This window comes from Sphaerodactylus townsendi, linkage group LG12 (assembly GCF_021028975.2).
Source record: "Sphaerodactylus townsendi isolate TG3544 linkage group LG12, MPM_Stown_v2.3, whole genome shotgun sequence".
NCBI lineage: Eukaryota > Metazoa > Chordata > Lepidosauria > Squamata > Sphaerodactylidae > Sphaerodactylus > Sphaerodactylus townsendi.
Window position 1 is genome coordinate 30,757,234 of NC_059436.1, and position 22,401 is coordinate 30,779,634.

The following is a 22,401-nucleotide window of genomic DNA, read 5'->3' on the forward strand; positions in this document are numbered from 1 at the left end:
AGCCCACCAGACTGGCCGACAGACCCAGCCACGCCCCTCCTCCTTCCCTCCTTGTCCTGCCAGGCCTGGCCACCAGCTAAGGTAAGTGGGGAGGGTGCGAGGGGACCATTGGCGGGAGCAGAAAATGTAGAGTCTGCCCCGGGCTCCATTTTCCATAGCTACACAACTGGTGGATTCCCTCTCCTGCAAAGTTTCTGAGTGACCATAAGTCTAAATCTCATCAGATAGTAATCAGTTAATGACAAGAGCATTGGAAGTTGTTCCCCACTGACAAAACATTCAGCTCTGTCATCATATAGAAGATGGGTCAAAGCCCAGCAAATGTGCTGGAAATAACTAATTATTTCAGCAGAGCCCCATTGTCATGAAATCCTGACCTGCATCTTGTCCAGTTGGACTAAAACCTTGGACCTTATTGCCAATGCTGAGCGGTAGTTTGTTAGGTATCAGAATTGATAGTACACTAACAGAATCACCATTATGTACCTAATGTCAGTCTTTAAACCTGAGTGACAAAGCACTCAGTGAGGATTATGCAAACCCAATATGCCACAGACACTCACCCTCTCTGCCCACCTTGCTTAGGCTGATGATGCCCAAAGAATATGAGAGGGCAAAGCTGGAAGAGTTCAGCTCCTGCTACTTTAGTACAATCTGATCTCAGTGATACAGGCCAGATCAACTTTCTCACCTGGGAATGATCCTGGGTGGTCAACTGTTAACTGGTGAACTGATCTGTATTCAGCAACAGCCCTTTCAAGGGGGCCTCTGGCATGGCTATCAGTCCTTCTGGCTGAGAAAATAATCACAATGGAGAACAAAACTAACTGTCTGATGCTCCCCCTCCTCTTAACTACTACTGTCCTATTGTGCCATAGTGCCCGTGTCTCATCATGGTCCTTGCCAGGTGAGCTTTAGTTTATCTAGGACTGTGAAGATGGGATAAGGGACCAGATCACTTGGCCCACTTTCAGAGGCTTATGGATCTAGACTGAGGAAACTTCCAGTTCACATGGTCATCAGTTCTGCAGACTCTATGGTTGAATTCTGGAACATGGAAATAGTATAAGTGGCTGAGATGACTGTTCCTGGATGACCACTCCCACTGACTAGAGTCACACTGGTTTCCTGGTATACCAGGGAATTGGAAACAAGCAGATGGAATTATTTCGAAGAACTTCTCTGATAAGCAAACATGTAGATGGAATTATTTCGAAGAACTTCTCTGATAAGCAAACATATCAAGGTGGACAGCCAAAGGTTCAAGACTGTCATATTGATGCCCTGTCTTCAAAAACCCCTTCATCATCCAGAAAAGTACCTCAGGATGACAATGAAATGCAGTGGAATCAGAGATCTTCTCCAGGTTGAATACACTTTCCCACCAAGCCATGGTCTCTCTGTGATTAAAAACAGTATAGGTCAGGCATTTGAACCCTGCTGGGACCAGCAAGGGTGTGCATTTTTCCCCCTAAATGTTGAGAGAATAGAAGGAAAAACTATGAGGGTGTGTTATAGAGAAGAGGGGCTCCTTTTCGGTGGCTGCTGCTTCTGAAGGCCAGTTATGAGTCAATATGCCCCTCCTCGGGTTAAACTGATAACCCATAAATTACCAACAGTCACAACTCAGAAGGATTTCTGTCTAATGGGGCCTTGAATTAGGGAGCTGGGGTGGGAAATCTGTTTCTCTGCAACCTTTGTGGGATGGTGCAGAATTCATATCTTTAATGCCTCCGGAGCAGATGGCCTTTTCTACTTGTACAAGTGTGAGTTCTCTCTATCCTTGGGCTGTTTGAAGAGTTTCTCTGAATGGAGGTGACTCACAGCATGAATTTTCAATGCAGCATTCAGTCTTTTGTCTTCAGTTGAAAAAAATATCTCTTTTTACAAGGAGTGCTGAAGGACTGGAATGCCTTTTGAATCCCTCTGTAAAACACATTGCTCAACAAGGGGGGGAGGGATGGGGTCCTTTCAAGCTCCTGCTCACCTTGAAGCTAATTTTTAAATTGCAAATAGTTGGACTGTGGGCAACAGGAAACCTTCTGGAAATCTTTGAGGTCAACCCCCCCCCCCCCCGCCCCCTCCAAGTACAAGTTCTTATTTGGACTTAAAGTTGGGTGGGGAGGAAATTTACGCACATATAACTCCTCTATTGTGAGATTGCTTCAAAGATTGCTGAAGCCCACCTGCAGGATGAACTGCCTCCGCCAGAGATCGACCAGTGGTGGGATCCAAAATTTTTAGTAACAGGTTCCCATGGTGGTGGGATTCAAACTGTGGCATAGCACCAATGGGGCTGGGCGGGGCATGATGGGGGCGTGTCCGGGCATTCCTGGGCGGGGCATTGCTGGGCGGGGCTGTGGCAAGGACGCAGCCACTGCGCCAGTCCTTGGGCGGGAAACGAATGCATACAGGTGCAGGCTGCCACGCACGCCAGTGCACCTCCTGCTAGACTGCTTCAAGTTCTGCGCGCTACTGCTGAGAAGAGGGGCGTAACTAAGGCAAAAATCACGTGGCAAAATCACCAATTAGTAACCCCCTCTCGGCACACACAAATAATTAGTAACCTACTCTCGGGAACCTGTGAGAACCTGCTGGATCCCACCTCTGAGATCGACATTATCTCTGCAGTGCAGAATCTCCTCTTGGGATCACAAAAACCTCATAACACAGTGCATAAGGAGGTCCTTGAGCCCTTTTCCATTTTTTTGTCAATCTCATTGCATGTCCTTGGAACCGCATGTCCTTGGAGAAGCAAACTGTGTGTGTGTGATACCAGTGCTGTCTCCTGACAGAAAGATCTATACATTTAGATATTTATGCCCTGCTTTCCTTCCAAATGTGGAAACAAATCAAACATTTTGCAATTTTCAAACATTTAGTTGTTTGTTTCTCAAGCCTGGTCTCGCTTTTCTTGATGGTCTGAACTTTCAGGACTAACATCCCCACACCCAAACAAAAATCTAGTACTTCTCTGCATGTGGCAAATGTGTGGTGTATATCCAAACACACCTGACTGGAAACAGTCAGATCACATCCCAACAGTTGCATGGAACAGCATGATGTGGTTTCATTGTCACTATGGAATTTACCCATGATCGAACAGAACAAAATAATCCAAGTGCAAATCAGACGAGTCTGCCACCAGTGGTCAAATCTTTTTATACACAGACATGTAAAGTAACGGTGTGGGGAAAACAATAGAGTGTGAGAGATAGGGCACCCCTCTCTCCAGGACAAAGGAAGGCCTTTGTACTTGTCTGCCTTCCCTCTCTGAATTGTGGATCGATGTAGCAGAGTATGCCATTGATTAGACAAGAGTTCTTAGAACATAGCAGAACCCTCAGGAAGCTAGGTAATCCAGGAAAAACGGATAAAAGATATTTTATTAGAATAACAAAGAGCCTCGTGGCATCTAAAAGCAAGCAGGCTATTTGATCCAGCCGAAGATGGCTGCCACTCTAAGCTTACATCAGCACAATTAGTTGCTATTCTGCGTGTCTCCAGCATCAATGTCAAAACAATAATTACAGAGAAAAATAGGGGGAAAAGAGCTTACATCGCAGCACTGCCAATTGCTCACACATAGACCTTAGCATAGTGTGACCATTAGTCCCGTTTTCGGCGGGACCTTCACGCGAACAATTATCTCCCGGTGGTTTTAGAAAGTCCCGCTTTGGAGGCTGCAGCAATCAGCCTATTGCGCATTTCTTCAGTTAGGAACCATTGTTAAAGATTAACTTCAACACCTTTGATGACTCTCCCTTAGTTCTGCAAACTGCCGGTTAATGATTAACTTCACCTTCAACTGACCCAGCATGTCTGTTAATGATTAATCCTCCATGGGAGTTAGTGCTGAGAGGCTGTTTTAAAAAAAGTCCTGCCAGGCAGCTTCGATATTTCCACCCCGCAACCAGCCGGTATGGCAGGAGACAAAGTTTACGTAACGGCCTTGGTACGCTGGCTTAGGATGCTCTGCTGTTTGCATGCCAAGATGGTCCGCTGCTCGATCTTTGGCCGCCGCCGCAACCAGCCAGGCGGGTGAGGCGTCACCGTGGCACGCCAGGCCGGCTATGGAGATACCGCCTGCTGCTTCAGGCGTTTAAGATAATCATGCCTGATACCTGGCCGGGCCGCCAGGCGCCGCCCGCCGCAACCAGCTGCAGGCTGGCAGGAGGCAGTTCACCGTGGCACGCCAGCCGGGCTAAGTGGATATCGCCTGCCGTTTGCGGCGGGCGGCTTAAGATGGTCCGGGCGGCCCGATTCGGCCGGCCGCTGAACCGCCCCCGCAACCAGCCAGGCGTAGAGGCTGGTCCGGCGCCGCCAGGTCAAGGCGGGTACTACCTGCCATTTCTGCATGGCTTAAGATGGGTCCGGGCGTTCACCGGTCATCAGCCGCCTACCGCAACCAGCTTGCAGGCGGGCAGAGGCAGTTCGGCACGGCCAGCCCGCTGCGATATCGCCCGCCCTGGCCAGGTTTGCAGGCATGGCGGTAAGATGGTCCGTGGCTCGACTCGGCCGGGCTGGAAGACCCGGCCTAAACGCAACCAGCCGGTGGCGGCAGGAGGCAAAGGCACGCCAGGCCGCTGCTGCGGCGGTGATGTTCTCGCCTGCCGCTTCTGCAGGGCGTATGCAGATGGGACGGCGGCTCGGCCTGGCCGGCCACTTGAAGGCGCGCACGCTCGCGTCCAGCCGGCAGGCGGCAGGATACGCTGCCAGGCCGGGCGAAGATACGCCTCTGCTGCTTCTGCAGGTATGTATGCAGAAAGATAATAACCGCGCTCGATTCGGCCGGCCGCCGGAGGTTCTCGCAACGCCGTAGGCTGGCAGGAGGCAAAAGCCAGAGCACGCCAGGCCGGCTGCGCAAGTTGATACGCCTACCCGCTGGCTTGCATGGCCGATGATGGTCATCCGCGCCCGCCTGGCCGCAAATACCGTAGGTGCTACCGCAACCGTGCCAGGCGCAGGAGGCTGGTCAGCGCCGCTGGTACCGCTGGCGGCAGGGATTCTGCCGCTCTGCCATTTCCGGCATGGCTAAGATGTAACCGCGCTCAGCCTGGCCGCCACCGGTGGAGCGCAACCAGCAAGGTGGGCAGGAGGCTGGCTACAAGGCGCCGCCAGGCCGGGCTGCGATATCACCGCTGCTTGCATGGCTGGCTATTGGTCCGGGCGTGTCAGATCGCCCGTCATTGCCCGCCTCGCAAAACCAGCGAAGGGCTGGTCAGCGCGCCGCCAGCCGCGGCAGGATATCGCCTGCCTGCTTGCAGCAGGCGGCTTAAGATAATATCTCGCTGCCTGATTCGTGCCGCCGCCGCCGCCGCAACCGCTGCAGGCTGGCAGATATTGGCTGCCACAGGCCAAGGCTGCGGGTAGATACCGCCGCTCTGCTGCTTGCAGGGCGGGCAAAAGATGGTCCGCGTGCTCAGCCTACGTGGGCCATGGAGCTTTTTCTCGCTCTCGCAACCAGCAGGCACGCGCAGGGTAGGAGGCTGGCTTCATGCGATTCCGGCTGGCCGCTGGCAGGATGCACCCGCTCTGCCAGCTGCAGCGGCAAAGATGTCCGCGTTCGGCCTGGCTGGTCACTGGGAGTGTTCCGCCGCAACGCCAGGTGGTAGGCAAAAGCCGCCAGGAAAGCGCCTCCAATCTTAGAGGAAAAGGAGAGGGCCGGCGGCAGAAACACCCAGGAGATTGCTCTGTCCTCCTGGGTTGGCTAAAGTAAGCACTGAGTTTTGTTAAACGCTCTGGCCCCAGGCATGGGGATGGAGAGGCACAGTTTGCCCATGCCTGGCTCTCTGCTGGCAAACTTCTGCCCTGGTGGCATGGGATGGAGAGGGCAGTTTGCCCATGCCTGGTTCTCTGGCAAACTTTCTCTGCACTGTGGGATGGGAGAGCCTACAGTGCCTGGCTTCCTGCTGTGCAACCTTCACCCTGTGGCATGGGGATGTGAGGGGGCACAGCTCTGTCTATGTTCGTTTCTCTGGTGGCAAACTTTCACAGTTCTGGTGCTGGGATGGGAGGGCAGAGTTTGGCTGCTCTGTTTCCTGCTGGCAAACTTTCTGTCTAAAAGCTATGGGGATGGAGGGTAGAGTTTGGCCAGTGCCTGGCCCCACAAGCAAACTTTCTATCCCAGTGCCATGGGAGGGGAGATTTTGGTTAATCTAAGTAGAAAATAGAGGAGGATCTGTAATTTAAACTCCATTTTGTCTGTAGTGGCAAATTCAAAAAGCATAGGACTTATATTTGGGGTAATTGTGCATAAGGAACACATGTGATGTGACAGGAATTTGGGGTTACCTAGCAAAAAATCCTGAGAGTCCATGAGGATCTGACTTTGAACTCCTACCATGGTGCCATGGAGCATGGTGCATGCAGGATTACACGGTTCAGAGCATGGTCTAGGCGGAGCTGTGATGTTCTCAAGTGGATTTTGGGGTGGACCAAGGAAGAATCAAGAGAGGATCCATGTTTTTCATGAGGGTTTCTTGAAAATTCACCACGCACTAAGGAAGTGTGTGGACTGTGTGATTGTTGTGTTTTATATACGTGGCTAGCTGACTGAGTTTGTGATGTTCTGGTGGATTTTGATACGATTTAGTAAAAAACTATGAGGATCCATGTTTTTCAAGCAGGTTTTGTGCCACTCAGAAAATCTACAGAGTATGGATGCGTGATTGTTTTGTGCTTCCTGCAGCCGCAGACATGCTCCTATAATTTTATGGCAGTGATTTCCTATTTCCATTCCAGTGTAAAAATCCAAGGAATCTATGATGATCTGTTTAAAATCATCTGCATCTAGTTTCCTTTTTTACCTCCAGATTTGTGGTGAGTTTGGGTATGTTCTAATGTGGATGGCTACTTCGAGATGACCTATGCAAAAAAATCCTTTTGTCATGGTGGAGGAGGGCGTTGCTGCCGGGCGGGATGACTGAGATTTGGCTCCCAGGCTCACTTTCCCAGCTAATGCTTCTCTGGCAGTGCTGCAGCCTCCCAGGCTATGTACTGCTCTCTGGCACTCCCCTGCCTCCTGCCCTGTGTCTTCAGCTAACCCTCCCTGGTCAATGGCAGGCCCACTCCCACAATGGGCAAAAATCTGGGTCACTCATCCTTAGCAACAACATGGCTACCCAACAATCATATTCCTACAGGCTCTACTCCATATTGCTCATGGGTGAAAGATATCTGTTAGCAAGTGGCAACAGCAGGAATACCCTGATGACAAAACTCAACCCGTTATATATCCCCTGCTACACGTAGCACAACTTCACTGCCTGAAAACTACCACAATGCTTTTATCTGTATACCAAATGCTCGCTGTGTAATGAGAAGAAATTTGTGCCTGGCAGTCTAAGCAAAGGTAACAAGACTTTTGTCAAGAAAAACAGCAGGGACATGCAGGGATGACTCAGTTCTAGTCATATCATTTGGCCAGCCACCTCCACACCCCATATGAAAGAGCTGGACAGCAAGTTCCCGCACTCCTCCTCCCCCTAGAGAAGGATTCAAGCCCCACTGTGGGGACAATGCCTCATGACGGGAGCAAGGTTTTTGCAAAGACCAGACAAACAAGAGTGGAACTCATGACAGTAAACAAGTTTTCTAGTAGCTCAGGAGAAAGAGATTTGAGCTCCACCCTGCAGAGACAATAATCCAGAAAGCCTTCGATTGGAGGGGCAAAGGTCTAGCTAGAAATAGTATCTTGACATGGAAATGGGGAAATAGAACACAAACATTTGCATATCTTGGATGGAAAATTCCAGAAGGGTGGCTCTATTGCAGTATTAAAAAACAAGCAAACGAACAAAACATAACAAAAACAGGAACCTTGTGGAACCCTAAAAGCTAACAATATTTTGGTCCAGCATAGACCTCTGTACACTACAGCAATATACAGCTATAGCATCTGAAAGAGTGGGTTCTAATCCATGAAAGTTTATGCTGGAAGAAAATTATGTTTGTCCATAGGGTGCCCTAAGGCACTGCTATGAAACACTTTTATCCCAACTACAAGAAGGGAATAAGTTTTGTAAAGAACTACAGGGATTGCCAGCAAGATTCTTCTACCTTTGAAAGATTCATGGCCAACAGCAGAGAGACAAGTGGAACGTTCCCTACATCAAGTATACATGTTTCCATCAAATATGGCCCAAGGGCAAAGAGAGTAGACAACAGCACAGAATAGCAGCTGGAAATGCACTGCTAATTGCTACTGCTGGTCTTGCTGTGGCCCTTACATGTGGCCCACACTATAGTAGCAACAAGGAACCTCCTTGGCATTGTACCTGCAGGAGGGCTGCCTGGAAAGAGCCGAGAGACAGCATTGAGTAAACGCCAGTGGGTGCAATTGGTAGCAGCCAGAATATGACAAACTCGAGTGGGGAAATGCAGAAGTAGCAGCAGCTGGGTACTCTTCCAGTTCCCATGCCATGACCCCCGGTGTTGCTCAGAATTACAAGAGATATTGTGGACAACACTAATCCAATCCCTTACACAGAACTGAAATAGAGTTTAGTTTGTTGGAGGTGCTTCTAGGATCAGGCTCGATTCAGCATGAGATGTATTGTCAAAGGCTTTCACGGCCGGAATCACTGGGGTGCTGTGTGGTTTCCAGGCTGTATGGCCGTACTCTAGCAGCATTCTCTCCTGACGTTTTGCCTGCATCTGTGGCTGGCATCTTCAGAGGATCTGAAGAGGATCTTCTGAAGATGCCAGCCACAGATGCAGGCAAAACATCAGGAGAGAATAATGCTAGAACACGGCCATACAGCCCGGAAACCACACAGCACCCCAATAGCATGAGATGTCAATCAGATACAATTGTGTTCAGACACAAGAACCACAGTGTTCCACAGACTTCTATAGAAATGTGCAAAACATCACCCAAGGGGGAAAAAATTGCCTTCTCTCTCTTGGAGATGCCTGTACTTTACAGCAAGGTGCCAGGAGCAGAAACTTTGCTTGTAGGAGATAGGAAGAGGAAACATATCAGTCCCAGCTATAACGACAAATGCCAGAATGAAGGGAAATGAATGCTGCCCACACAAGGGCACTCTTGGCTTCAAAAAACAGTTGACAATATTTGCCCATACTCTAACACGCTGTCAATATTTGTTGGGTGAATTGACCAGAATCCAAACTTAAGTAACCAGTGAATCACCGTCGCATTAGCGACACAATCTCTGTTTTCCGGCAAGGAGGAAAAGATACCTGCATTCTTCTCTTTTTCCACATGGGGGCTAATAATCTTGCTTATGGAATTTTTGATAGCACAAAAGCTGGTTTTGAAGCCAGGGTGGGAAGTCTGATCACCTGAAGTTTGGCACAGAGGCCTGGAAAAATCAGGCAGGGGAAAGCTGGCAGAGTTCTGAAGCAGTAGAACAGACTACAGCTCTGTACACAATTAATATACTGTAACAATCATAAACAGATTTACTCAGAATCTTGCAGAGGACTATTCAACAGGGTCTGCTTCCAGGAAAGTGTTCTCGAGTGATCCTGAAATATCCTACAGGGTTCAAAGATCTGAAAGATGTTCCTCCCTCTTCATCTCTGTTTTTAACATCCAACCTGGTGAAGATTCCTGGAGACTTTGAGACTTTGTGCATTGCTTTGTATCATTTTGGGTAGTCTTAAAACAAACAGTGTTATTTGGCTTTTGTTTTCATACTTCACTTTGGGTCACCATAGCTACCTAAAACTTCTTCAGACAGTGGGTGGAAAATTAAAATTTCTGGTGCTCTTTACAAAATCTCCTTAAAAGCAGCAAAACAGGGAGAATGGTCGCTTCTGTTTGCTCCAAGCAATTCTACTCTGGTAAGGGGCCATTAGAGTCCAGCCTACCACGAAAGTCCTGCTCGGGTTTTCCATAGTGGTTCCTGTTGCAAGTGTGTCACAACTCAGTCATAAAAACGTTGTTTGTATGTAAACAAATTGCTGAAGTCAGTTTATGACCTGATCTACTGACTAGCTATTGGTCAGTGAAATAGCCATTGCTTACATGTTTGTGAGCACGTACATCGGAAGTCATAAAGTTAACTGTCATTTTGTTTGAGCCCATGAGAGAGATAGGACTTGTAAGACAGCAGATAGGTAGCAAGATGTAACCAAATATATAGGCCCTTTCCGCACATGCAGAATAATGGACTTTCAATCCACTTTCACAATTGTAAGTGGATTTTGCTATTCTGCACAGTAAAATCCAGCTGCAAAGTGCATTGAAAGTGGATTGAAAGTGCATTACACTGCATGTGCCATAGTGATATAGATGTGTAACCAGGAAATAAAGGATTCCTTCATTTATCTCCGCGTAACCCTCTCTTATAGCTAATAAACTTATAAAAGCAACTGAGAATCTGTCTCTTCTAATATATACGTCCTGCAATTCCCTAGTCGAGACAGCCCCTTCCGCACACACAAAATAATGCATTTTCAAACCACTTCCACAATTGTTTGCAAGTGGATTTTGCTATTCCGCACAGCTTCAAAGAGAACTGAAAGCAGTCTGAAAGTGCATTATTCTGCATGTGCGGAATGAGTCTCAGCCACAGAAACTACGACCCTTGTTGCCCTTCCTCAGTCAGAAGCGAGGCCAAACAGCCATATAGCCGCAGCATCGCGTGGACTCTTCCACCTCGATCCGGAATAGGGCGCCCGCCTTGGCTCGTTTCCCAGAAAAAGGCTGGCAAAAGCAGGGCGGCGCCACGCCCACTTCAGCTCCGGCTTGCCCATACGTCAGGAGGGGGCGCCGCTGGTGACGTCGCGTCACTCGCATAGCACGTGGTGCCTGCCGGTTATAAATAGGTGCCAGGCGCGCGCGGCCCCTCAGAGACAGGCGTTGTGGCGGAGGAGATTCGTGGTGGGCTGGGGCTTTTTTTTTTCTTCTTCTAAGCGTCGCCTTCCGTTTCCAACGCGAGCCGCCGGGCCCTATCGGTGAGTGTGGCGTGCGGGGAGCCGGGCGGTCTGGTCCCTTTTGTCCCGCGCTAGAGCGGCGGGGGCATTTGGCGGCAAGGCGGGCGACCGTTGGGAACCGCGCGCGCCCAGGGAAGGGGCGGGGCCCTCCCTCGTTTCGGCTCCTCAGTGCCGCTATTCATTCGGCATTTTCCTCCCTTCCTTCGCTCTTTCGAGCGCCTCCTGCTTGCCTGCCTGCCTGCCTCGTGGCGGCCTGAGGCATTCTCCTTGCCGGCCCGGTCACCCCAAGGGCTCGGGGGCGTCAGGAAAGGCCGTTGGTATTCGCACTGTCCCGGCGTTCCCCGCGGTGTGGTCTCCTGCTTTGCCCTGTCTGTCCCTCGTGGCGGCGGGAGGTCCTGGGCGGGCTTTTTTTTCTTCTCAGCGCCATGTGGTCTGGCGGCGCCTCCCGCCTAGATCTCGGGCCTTACTGACTTAGAAGCCGGCACGGGTTGCGAGTAGACTGGAGCATCTCGCCCAGGCGCGGAACTGGCGGAATGATCCAGCAATATATGATCCAGCCTTCTATACAGCCAGCCGTGGGGGTAGGGGAGCGGGTCATGGTTGCCCTTGGAGGGACTCTTTTTCTTAGGGCATCTGCTGTGGACAAGAGCTGCGAAACCTCGTGTGTCGCTGGCTGCACATTGAGAAAGACACGGAGCAGGCTTTATGTAGGCTTTTTCTACGCTGTGGTAGGCACCCACCAGACCCTCAGATTATTCGGTAGGGAGGGGAGCCAGGAAAATGTTTCTCGTGATGCCCGAGTGCTGAGACAAAAGTCCTTGGTCCCTCGTGCTTCTGAACTTGGATTTGTTGGTTCTGCACCAGCGGGGACAGGAAACCAGATCGGCATCTTTTAAGAGGAGAAAGCCGAAAGATTTAATTCTTTGCCTGCCCCCTTTTCTGTGGTTGCCCTTGTGAAGTCTGCCAGCATGGGAACGCCTACCTGAGTTCAGGAGACGATCGACTGTTCTAAGTTTTTTTTTAAAAAAAGAGTCGTTCTTAAAACGGCTGTTATGTAGTTCCATGCTTTGATATGTGATATTGGCAGAAGGGGACTTCCCAGGGTTTGGACTGAATTTCGGTTACTTTTGTTTCCAGGATGAAGAGCCTGTGTTTGCTCCTGAGTTCAGCAAAATGGAGTTTGGATCTGCATTTGTAACTCTACAGAACCAAAGAAACTTAAGCAAAGAGACTGCCATACATATTGTATAGCAATAACTTTCAGACTGTAAACATCCTAGACCACAGTATTTAATTTTGTAACGTTATTTATTATAGTTACTTTCATACCTCACTTTTTTGTTTACATATCAAACTAACTAATAGTTAGAGACCACCAAAATTAGCATCATGGCTACAGTGGAAACAACAACAGTTATGGAGTTTATAACAAGTGCAGTAGGAAATAAGGCCTCTGGCCCTTTGGTGGGCTTCCTTTGGATGCTGATATTGGGATTCCTCATTGCTTTTATTCTGGCATTCTCTGTGGGGGCCAATGATGTAGCAAATTCATTTGGAACAGCAGTGGGCTCTGGGGTAGTGACTCTACGGCAAGCTTGTATTCTGGCATCTATCTTTGAGACTGTGGGCTCTGTTCTTCTGGGAGCCAAAGTGAGTGAGACCATCCGGAAAGGGCTAATCGATGTTGAAATGTACAACACTACTCAAGAGCTATTGATGGCTGGCTCCATCAGTGCCATGTTTGGTGAGTAAAGGGTCACATGAGTGGCTCACTACTGTTGTTGTAAACAACATTTCTTTGTTGAGATTGTTGTAACTTCAGAGAATGATTATTGACTAAATCATTTCGATTTTACTGTTTTAGGTTCAGCTGTTTGGCAATTAGCGGCTTCATTTTTTAAACTTCCAATTTCTGGTACCCATTGTATTGTTGGGGCAACGATTGGCTTCTCACTGGTTGCCAAAGGACAAGAAGGAGTTAAATGGTCAGAACTGCTTAAAGTAGGTAAGCAAGAACTTTGTCAATCTGCTGTTTCATTGAAGCGTAGGTTCGTAAACCATAAAGTGTACAGGTTGATGGAGGAAGGAATGTGATGTTAACTCTGTAGTGTAAACAAATCTTAAATAAATGAATTTTTCTTTTTCTAGTGTTGTCTTGGTTCATATCTCCTCTTCTGTCTGGCATCATGTCTGCTGTCCTTTTCTTCCTTGTCCGTTTGTTCATTCTTAATAAGGTAAGCATTGTTTAAACCAAATATAATATATACATAGAATATGTGGGGGATGAACTACTGCTGTTATACTTAATTAACCTTGACAATTAAGAAATGCTTGCTAAATCAGAATTGATCGTAACAGGCTTCTGATAGTGGATTGCAATCTGTACTGGTTAAAAGACAAGCTGCCTACATGTTGGTTTGGATTGCGAGTGCCTGTTTTACTTTCACTAGGCATCAATGCTCATAGAAGTCTCTCTCCCTTTGAAAAGCTTGAAGGAGCAGCTCCATAATTCAGGGGAAGCAACCTTTGTAATTGGCTAAGAGTCCTCCAATGGGTTCTGACTGGTATAACCTCAATGATTGCTAGATCTTACAGGAGAAGACTGTTCTCTCATTGATCTCTATAGTAGTTGTTGATAGGGTGAAGGTGGTCCTTCAGGTACTTTGGTCCAAGATGTTGAGAGATCAGCATCTTGAATTGGCCCTATGAATAATTGCAAGCCAACGTAGCTAAAATTAAACCTGCTTTCTACAGGCTTCAATGTGGTGGGTAGAGAGTCCTATTTAGGAACCTTGTTTCCACAACTTGATTAAACGTCAGAAATTGGATAAGACTGTGTAACTGCCAGCAAAAAAAAAATGAATATGGTGCAGTGGGTTTTATATCAGACAAATAGACCATTAGTTTAATTTTTTTCCTTGAGGCTATGATGTAGCTCTATTTTGGTATGAATTCCTTCATACTTATGAGGTATGCCTCATGATGCATGGCCAAATGATATCCCAGGGTCCAGACAGAACAGCAACAAGGTTGTATACAATATAAATTACTCATAATGTTGAGAGATCAGGTATGCATTTGGTTCAGGTTATTTATTTATTTGTTGTGCTTCAGCAAAGTTCATGTTGCAAAACATTTTTTGTAGACTGATCCTGTTCCAAATGGATTGCGAGCATTGCCCGTTTTCTATGCCTGCACAATTGGAATCAACCTCTTTTCAATTATGTACAGTGGTGCACCTTGTAAGTACATACTAAAATGCTTATGCTTTACTTTTTATATTTATTTATTAAATTCTCAATCAAACACAGAATTTTACCCCTTTTGCTTTACAGGACTGAATTCTTCTAGAAGGCAGCTGGCCTGGGCCAGTTACAGAAGGCTGCAGGCTAGTGTGTGCTGAGTTCAAACCTAGATAGCTATCCCACTCAAGAGGCCTGCTTGTTCTCTAAATTACTACAGACCTTTCTTCTTAGTCTTCACAGGAACTACAGATACTTTCAGCCTAGCTGCCACTGTCAGAAATCCCCTAACCTGCCTACCTAATGACCTTACTTCTCACTACCTCTTTTCTACCTGTTGCCAAAACCTGGGGTTAACCTATCTGTTGCTGAAGTTTAAGATTCCTTGTGCTCTGCAAATCAAGTTCAGACCAATAGCAGGGCAGAAGACTTCGTGGTAGGTTTCTCACTGGCCTTCAGATGCCTTGATCTGCTTTAATTTCCAAAGAACATTACTACTTACCCCATTCCTTATAAGAAGAACTGTCAACAAGTGCTTTGAAGAGGAACTCTTTCTTCTGTGTTGAAGCCTTCTGGGAATCTCCTAATTGAAATGTTAAACTGTTGGTAAGGGTAGGAGGAAAGGCTGTCTTTTTATTTAATTTTAAGACAGTAACTTTTTGGTATAAAAAGAGTATTTTAATGATTTGTTAAGAGACCTATTGGAAGGCAAGTTAGCAGAAGTATTGCAATACAGGTTACATAGGAAAGATCTAAAGTTCACCTGTAGGTCACACATTTGTGCCCTCATCTACTGAAAGTGGGACATATAATCACCCTACCATGGTTGGCATTCTGAAAGGAACAGCTCTTCTAGAATTCAACACAACAAGGGGCCAGACCCTCTAAGCAGCCAGGAATTTAGGAGATGAGTTTTATTCCAAAAAGTGTTATATGTCAAACTAAAAAAAGACTATGGAGACAGCTGTATTGCCATAAACCGTCTGTACACATTTCACTATTAAAGAACTGAGTTGTGGGAATTTTCAGCAAAAAGAATTCTGATCCCCTGATGAAGCGATAATAGTAATGTGTGTAAAGGCTATCCATGACAATAGTGCTGTCCACAGTCGCCTTGCATCTTTTCCCTTTTTTGGTTTGCTGACACATTTGGTGTAGTGCTGGTTTTTTAAAAAATGGTATCTCAAATACCATCCTATCCTCTATTAGGAAGATGATGAACATAAATTTAGGGTGGTTCAGTAAGGATAGCCATAGTTTGATGGACCCTGACTTCGTTTCAGGTAGCCTGTTACTATTAAAAGCATATCCAGCTCTTCCCTTACCCCAAAGGTTTGACAAAAATGAGTGATTGGGTAATGCATATTAATGGACTGTAGTGGTAAATTGTACACTTGTTTTAGGGAGTGTGTCACTGGTGGGGGTTATGTAGAAACTAATTACATCCAAAGCAGCATCCACTGTCACTTTCTAGAACCTTCGACTATAATAAGTAGATGCTCATTTTTATTTTCTTCTGTACATGAAATCATTTGAGAAATCTTAGCAGTCCTCCTTGGCAGCTACTTTATTTTTGTTCTGGGAGTGGTGGTATGTGGGTGATAAGAAGCTGCCTGAAAACTTCTGCAGCAGTCTGATGCAGTTAAGCTTCTAGCTGTGCCAGTTAAAAAATCAAAAGGACAGATGTTTAGAATAATCTAGCACTGTTCATGTAAGCAGAAGTTATGTTTCCTGTCCAGTTTCTGAAGGTGATTCTCCAAAGTGGGTATTTTTGAATGTTGGTCCTATCCTCTTAGCTGTTTTTAAGCGGGTGGGATCCAAGGAGTACTTGCTACCTGCTTGTCAGTGCAGAAAGCTGTGGCAAATTTGTCCAAATGCAGTAATATATTGAGAGCTTCAGGGCATGTGAAAGTGATTTAAAGTTGTATGGGAGAAAATGTAAAAACAGGCTTTAACTACTGCTTACATTCACATTTATTTGCTTTGAATTGAAAGTAGACATGACAGTTCCTGGCATGCCATGAAAGTTTATACATTGAATCTGTTCATTTGGAAAGCTGTTGCAAATTATACTTGGAAGGGGCTTGAGGTTTTCAAGATGCATTGTTTTATTTCCTAGTGCTGGGCTTTGACAAAATTCCCCTCTGGGGCATCATCCTCATTTCATCAGGGAGTGCTGTTCTATGTGCTCTCATCGTGTGGTTCTTTGTTTGTCCGAGAATGAAGAAGAAAATTGAAAGTAAGTAATTCCAAGTTCATGAATATAAAGCAGTCTTTTGGGTATCATACTTAACTGGTGTTGGCTGACTTTTATATGTTCAAGTAATTAATAATCTAATTTCTGATTCAAGCTCCCTAGAAAGATCATAGAGGTGTACTTGTGATGGTCCAGATGTGTACCTAGTTATCTCATGCATTACGTAATTGAGAGCAAAGAGTCACTTGACTGACAAATACTGCAGCTTTAATTGCTGTGTATAATAAAATCAAAAGGAACATACATGGCCACCTTTTGTCAAATGGGAATTAAGGCGTATTTGGGAAACTTGTCATCTGCCGTCTAGTGCCTGTGCACTGCAGTGTCAGAATTAGTTGTTTGTAGAGTGCATCAGAGTTGCCATATAAACAGCCAGTATCTGCAGAGCAGCGAGTTGGATACTGCTAGTGGTTTTTAACACTGTATAGTTCTGGCACTCTTAGGCTTGTGCATTTGTAGCCCTTGCAAATTTGTTTCCTGATCTTTTGGACATGAATCATTAGAAATGACTGTGGCTCTGCAGTGCCCTTCCTGTTCTTTCCTTAAAGCTTGTCACTCTTTTTCTGGCAGTATTTCAAGGTGCTGCTTTAGAAATGCAAATCATCAACTAGAGTTCATCATTGGGTCCATGTTGTACCCTATTGCTTTTATCCCTTGTGTTACATTCATGGTGTTGATTATAACTAAATACAATGAAATATTGCCCATCCTACAGGAAACTGAGGCAAGGTCTTTTGCACCACTCTGGGCACATAGATTTCGTCTGTGCAGCAGGGGAGGTGTACAGATTCCCACTTCTCACACACAGGAAGCACAAGTTGCTCTTCGGTTATAGCACAGAAAGCTTCCTAGAGACTGCAAGAGACAAATGTTTTCTCAGTTAATGATGACCTATGGCATTTTTTTCTGCAGAAGAGATCAAAGGAAGTCCTTCTGAAAGCCCCTTAATGAAGAAGAATAGTCTGAAAGAACAGGATGAAATTAAAGCAACCATGGATAATCGAATTGATACTGAAGATAGAACCCCTGCAACTGACGTCTCTGCTTTGCCACGTAGAGTAGCTGCGGAGGAAAGGATGGTCTCGTTCAATCTGGGAGACTTAGAGGAAGTTCCAGAGCGTGAGAAGCTCCCCAGGGTGGAGATGAAGGAAACAAGCATTGATAGTGGTGAGTTGGGGAGAAGGCTGCAGCAATTTTCATCATGTCTGTCTGACTGTAGGGCATATTGTGCCTTAATTGTTCTTCTGTAAGGCACATTCTAGTACTCAGTTACCTTAATTAAAATATCTTTGTGCTTTTAGGAGCTGTGCAGCTTCCCAATGGGCACCTTGTTCAATTCAACCAAGCTGTCAGCAATCAAATAACCTCGACTGGGCATTATCACACAGTGCATAAAGATTCAGGCCTCTACAAGGAGCTGCTTCATAAGCTTCACCTGGCTAAAGTGGGTGATTGCATGGGAGACTCTGGAGACAAGCCTCTGCGACGCAACAATAGCTACACTTCTTATACAATGGCAATCTGTGGCATGCCCCTGGATTCATTCCGTCCTAAAGAAGCTGAGCCGAAAGGGGAGGAGATGGAGAAGTTAACATGGCCTGGGGCAGACTCCAAGAAGAGGATCCGAATGGACAGTTACACCAGCTACTGTAACGCTGTTGCAGATGCCCACCCAACTGACGTGGATTTGACAAAGGCAGAGATGGGTATTGGTGACAGAAAAGGGAGCAGCAGTTCTCTGGATGAGTGGTATGACCAAGACAAGCCAGAAGTGTCCCTTCTGTTCCAGTTCCTGCAGATCCTGACAGCTTGTTTTGGCTCCTTTGCACATGGAGGAAATGATGTCAGGTTAGTTGCTGGTGGGCATTGTTTTCTGTTTCAGTAACTGTATGGAATGTCAGCCTGCCTGCAAGTATAGTTCTGGTGATTTGGAGCGTAGCCTTACTAGGTCTGATATCTTCTGGCATAATTTGTACCTGTTTAATTAGCGACACCCAAAATATAACAAGTCCAAGTCTTAATAGGAAAATATTTGTCTCTCCATTTATGTTTTCATTCTATCAGCTGACTGGAATGTGTGTTTTCTCTTTGACAGCAATGCTATTGGCCCATTGGTTGCTTTATATCTTGTTTACCAAACTGGAGATGTGGCTTCGAAGGTGGCAACTCCAATTTGGCTGTTACTCTATGGAGGTGTTGGGATCTGTACTGGCTTATGGATCTGGGGGAGAAGAGTCATTCAGACCATGGGGAAGGATCTGACTCCTATAACACCATCTAGGTAAGCTAGGAAGTGTTTCATGTACAGCTACTTTACAGGAAAACATGTTGTAGAGCATGTACCGACTTCGTTACTTTTTGAGGTTGGCTTGTATTGAGATGTGTTTCAACTGACCAAAATCGGCAGAAGAGATCAGAACTGGAATGTTGGTTTGCATTGAGAATGTGTTCTGTCTTAAAATTTTTGCATTTGTTCGTATTCTGTCAGTTAACTAAATAAACAACAACTATGAATGCTGTCAAATCTAGTTTGAAGGAGTCAGTGGAACTATCTGTGCTATAGGACATGCATTTTATACCTGAATAACTTGAAGTAAAAGCTTACGTAGTCTTAGGGATATTTGCTTTTCAGTTTCTTTTTAAATCTATCCCATTGTGGGCTGGATTTTCCTTTCTCATATTCTTTGTTTTTTCTCCTCCAACCTTGTATTGATACTTTCTGAGGTTTTTCTAGCTTTGCCATAACTTGTTTCCTGGGCTCCTTACGTAGATGTTTTCAGCATTAACTTTGAATGGTGTCTGATAATTCCTGTTCTTGGAAAGCAACTTGAAAATGTGTACATAGAGTGATGGTGTGTTTATAGGGGGGAACAGTGGCTCTAGTGGAAAACTGGTCCATCCATAACCATTGCCTCTAAAATGCTTTTTAGCCTCCTTATATGTTGCCAACACCATTCAGATCTATCTAGATACTGCAGTTGGCATTAAATGATCAACTTGCAGTTTTTATAACCTGAGTGCCAAAGATAAGTTTGCTTGGCATTAAAAGATTCATCTATCCAGTATTGTATTCCCCTTATTAGTAGTAAATGGGTTATTTTCTGTAAGGTAGAACCTATGGAGAGTTTGACTTTGAAAAGCAGATTTATGTCTACAGGAAGTTTCTGGGTTCCAGTTATGTTACCTTCAGGGTACTAGACTATAAAAGTCTAAACGAGTTAATTAGGAGTCTTGGAGCGCTTTGCATGCCATACTCTGGTGTTGAATGTCAAAGGTGTCTAAACAGCTTTTTTTCCCTAACAGTGGCTTCAGCATTGAATTGGCATCTGCTTTGACTGTGGTCATTGCCTCCAACATTGGCTTGCCTATCAGCACAACTCATTGCAAAGTAAGTGAAAGCACTTGTGTGTAAAACTAATGTTTAGTTGTCAGATATCATAGTAGGTGATAGGTGAGCCTTCTTGCTCTTGTCAAATCATGGACCTGTCAAGAAGAGGCTTTATTACTGGGATGTGAGACATGTCTAATTTTCTATCTTGATGTTTTTCCAAGAGGGGCATCTAGGGGGCTATGTTGTTCATGGCCACCCATTGAGATAGTTAAGGTGGGTGGCTTCTTTAGCTGCGCAGGAATTTTGGCTGTGTTGCTACTTAGGTAGCAGAACTCTTGGTAGGGAGACCTTGAAGAGTTTTGATGCTGCAACCGCCAGTGTCTCCTTTGAACCATCCATGATATAAAAATCAGGATGTAAATATATGAATATCAAGGGAAAAGCAGAATAACTGGGTGATTAACCTTGGGAGGTGAAGGAGAGTAAACAATTAGCCCATGTCTTTACACCTAATGAGCATGGTGGGGGTTGTCTTTAGATATAAAGTGGAGTTCCCAACCCTTTTGAGCCTGAAGGCAGCTTTGGAATTCTGACAAAGCACAACCATAAAATGGCTCTTGCAACTTACCTACAGAAACAGTTGTGGCAGCTGCTAACAAAACAAGTTTTTTAAAAGTTGAGGCAACAAGATTATGAGTGTATGTTCCACAAGTTGGGGAGAAGAGGAAATAGGGCAATAGTTGGAAAGGAAGGCTAGGTAGTGACTTTTGAGAATCTGAGAAATTAGTGTTTGAGTAGAGAAGGGAAGGAGTGAGAGGAGAATGATAAACTGATTAAGTGAAGGGGGATAGCTGATAAGAATGGTGAGATTTAAATTCAAGAGGGTACACAGCTGAACTGGGGGGTGAGGGCTATAGCATAATTATTGCAGGTGATGGAGGTGTTATAGAATGCAACCGTGAGGGAAAATGTACCGTTCAAAGCATCAGGAAGCATTATCTGTGAAGATAATGAAGACCAGGCAGGTGAGATGAGCAATCAGCACTCAGAGGTAATGGAGAGGTGCTGTTGATATCTAGAATTTCTCAGTAATTGAACAGTTTAGTAGATAATCAAGGTGTCAGTTATAATGAGCAAAGTTGCCACTCTGGCCCCTGTAGATATTTTGCTATTTGAAAACACTTGTATAACATGGCTGGAGACTGGCACCTGCTAAGACTTTTGCTTTGTTGCTTGTTGTAGGTGGGATCTGTGGTTTCCGTGGGCTGGCTACGCTCCAAGAAGGCTGTGGACTGGCGTCTGTTCCGCAATATCTTTATGGCCTGGTTTGTCACAGTCCCCATTTCTGGCCTCATCAGTGCTGCCATCATGGCACTGTTCAAATATCCCATCCTAGGAGCATGAAACAGATGTGCTGAAAAACACGTAGCTTGCTGCACAAGCTCCTGTCTGCATATCCTTGCCAAATGCTGAAACAGTGTTAGAGTGACTACCAAGTGCAAGAGGGCAGGGTATCTTTTGTGCTGTACCTGCTTTACATGTGCTATCTTGTCTTGGAACAAGCTATGTCAAATAGCTGTCACAAGTCCTACTTCTCTTGGGCTATGAATTGTGTGTATACATTTCTGTATTCTTTTGTATTGAGCTTTAACTTCATTTGATTAATGTTGTCAGACGTATCATTCTCAGATTTATTCTTTGAACTGAATTTCAAATCTGTCAAGCACAATGATGAGGGAGGAGTAGCCTAGCAGAAATGTGTGTGAGGGGCCACTTTTATAAATAAAGCCTTTTTAAATAAACCTGAGGTGAGTTTTTGTGAAGCACTGATTGATGTTCCAGTTGAATCCATGCTCCTCTTATTCCTGAAAGGAGTAGAAACTGATACATGCCAACCCTAATAGGGATCAGGTGGAGACGTTTCCACAGTTTCCTGATAAAATCTTATGCAAGCAGAAACAATTTGAGTCTCAAGGTAAGGTAATTGTTCTTGGTTGGCTGCGACAGTGCCTTTTGAGCTAAATTTGATGTAGTACCACTGTCCATATTGGCTGCAGAATTCAGGTTTGATCATTCCATGTACAATCTTGCTAAAGCAAACTGCACTGAGTGATAGCTGTGTGATAGTTCTGATACTTCTATCCTTGACTAGTTGAGGGAAGGTTAGAGGAAGGATAGAATAGATAGATCAGGGGTGTCAAGCATGTGACCTGGGGGGTATGATTTGGCTCTTGATTGGGCTGATCAGGTCCAGGTCTGTAGTAATTTAGAGAATAAGCACATCTACTCCCCAGCAGGCTTGTTAAACCAGAATTGGGGGGGGGGGTGCCTCATTTGGCTTATGGATCTGATAAACCCTCTCAAGGCAGCCACCCCACTTCACTGTGGGCTCATGAGTCCATGCATGCCCCCAGCCTAGGCAGCTACACACGCCAGGTTTCCTGGCCCAAACAAGTCACATTGATATAATATCTGGCCCTTGTAACAAATGGGTTACACCCCTGAGCTAGAATGTTGGATGCTTTTTAAAGAAGCTAGTTTAATATGTGGTATAGGAGGGGTTTTTTTGAAAAAAAAACTGGCTGCTGCTGAAGCCCACATTTTAGAAGCAGTGGCATATTGCTGTGGATTTATATACATTTGAAATTGGCAATTTTGAATATTGC

At 45.6% G+C, this 22,401-nt stretch overlaps 1 protein-coding gene across 1 annotated transcript; it reads left to right on the forward strand.

The window, feature by feature from the left end:
- Positions 1-10,785: 10,785 nt before the first annotated feature.
- Positions 10,786-21,537, forward strand: SLC20A1 (solute carrier family 20 member 1). The gene is made up of 11 exons (XM_048512837.1): positions 10,786-10,926; positions 12,043-12,649; positions 12,770-12,910; positions 13,054-13,139; positions 14,051-14,147; positions 16,267-16,386; positions 17,317-17,571; positions 17,706-18,252; positions 18,500-18,685; positions 19,708-19,792; positions 20,978-21,537. Exons 2-11 carry the CDS (start codon positions 12,295-12,297, stop codon positions 21,137-21,139), a joined length of 2,034 nt encoding a protein of 677 aa, XP_048368794.1. The 5' UTR covers positions 10,786-10,926; positions 12,043-12,294; the 3' UTR covers positions 21,140-21,537.
- Positions 21,538-22,401: the final 864 nt, after the last annotated feature.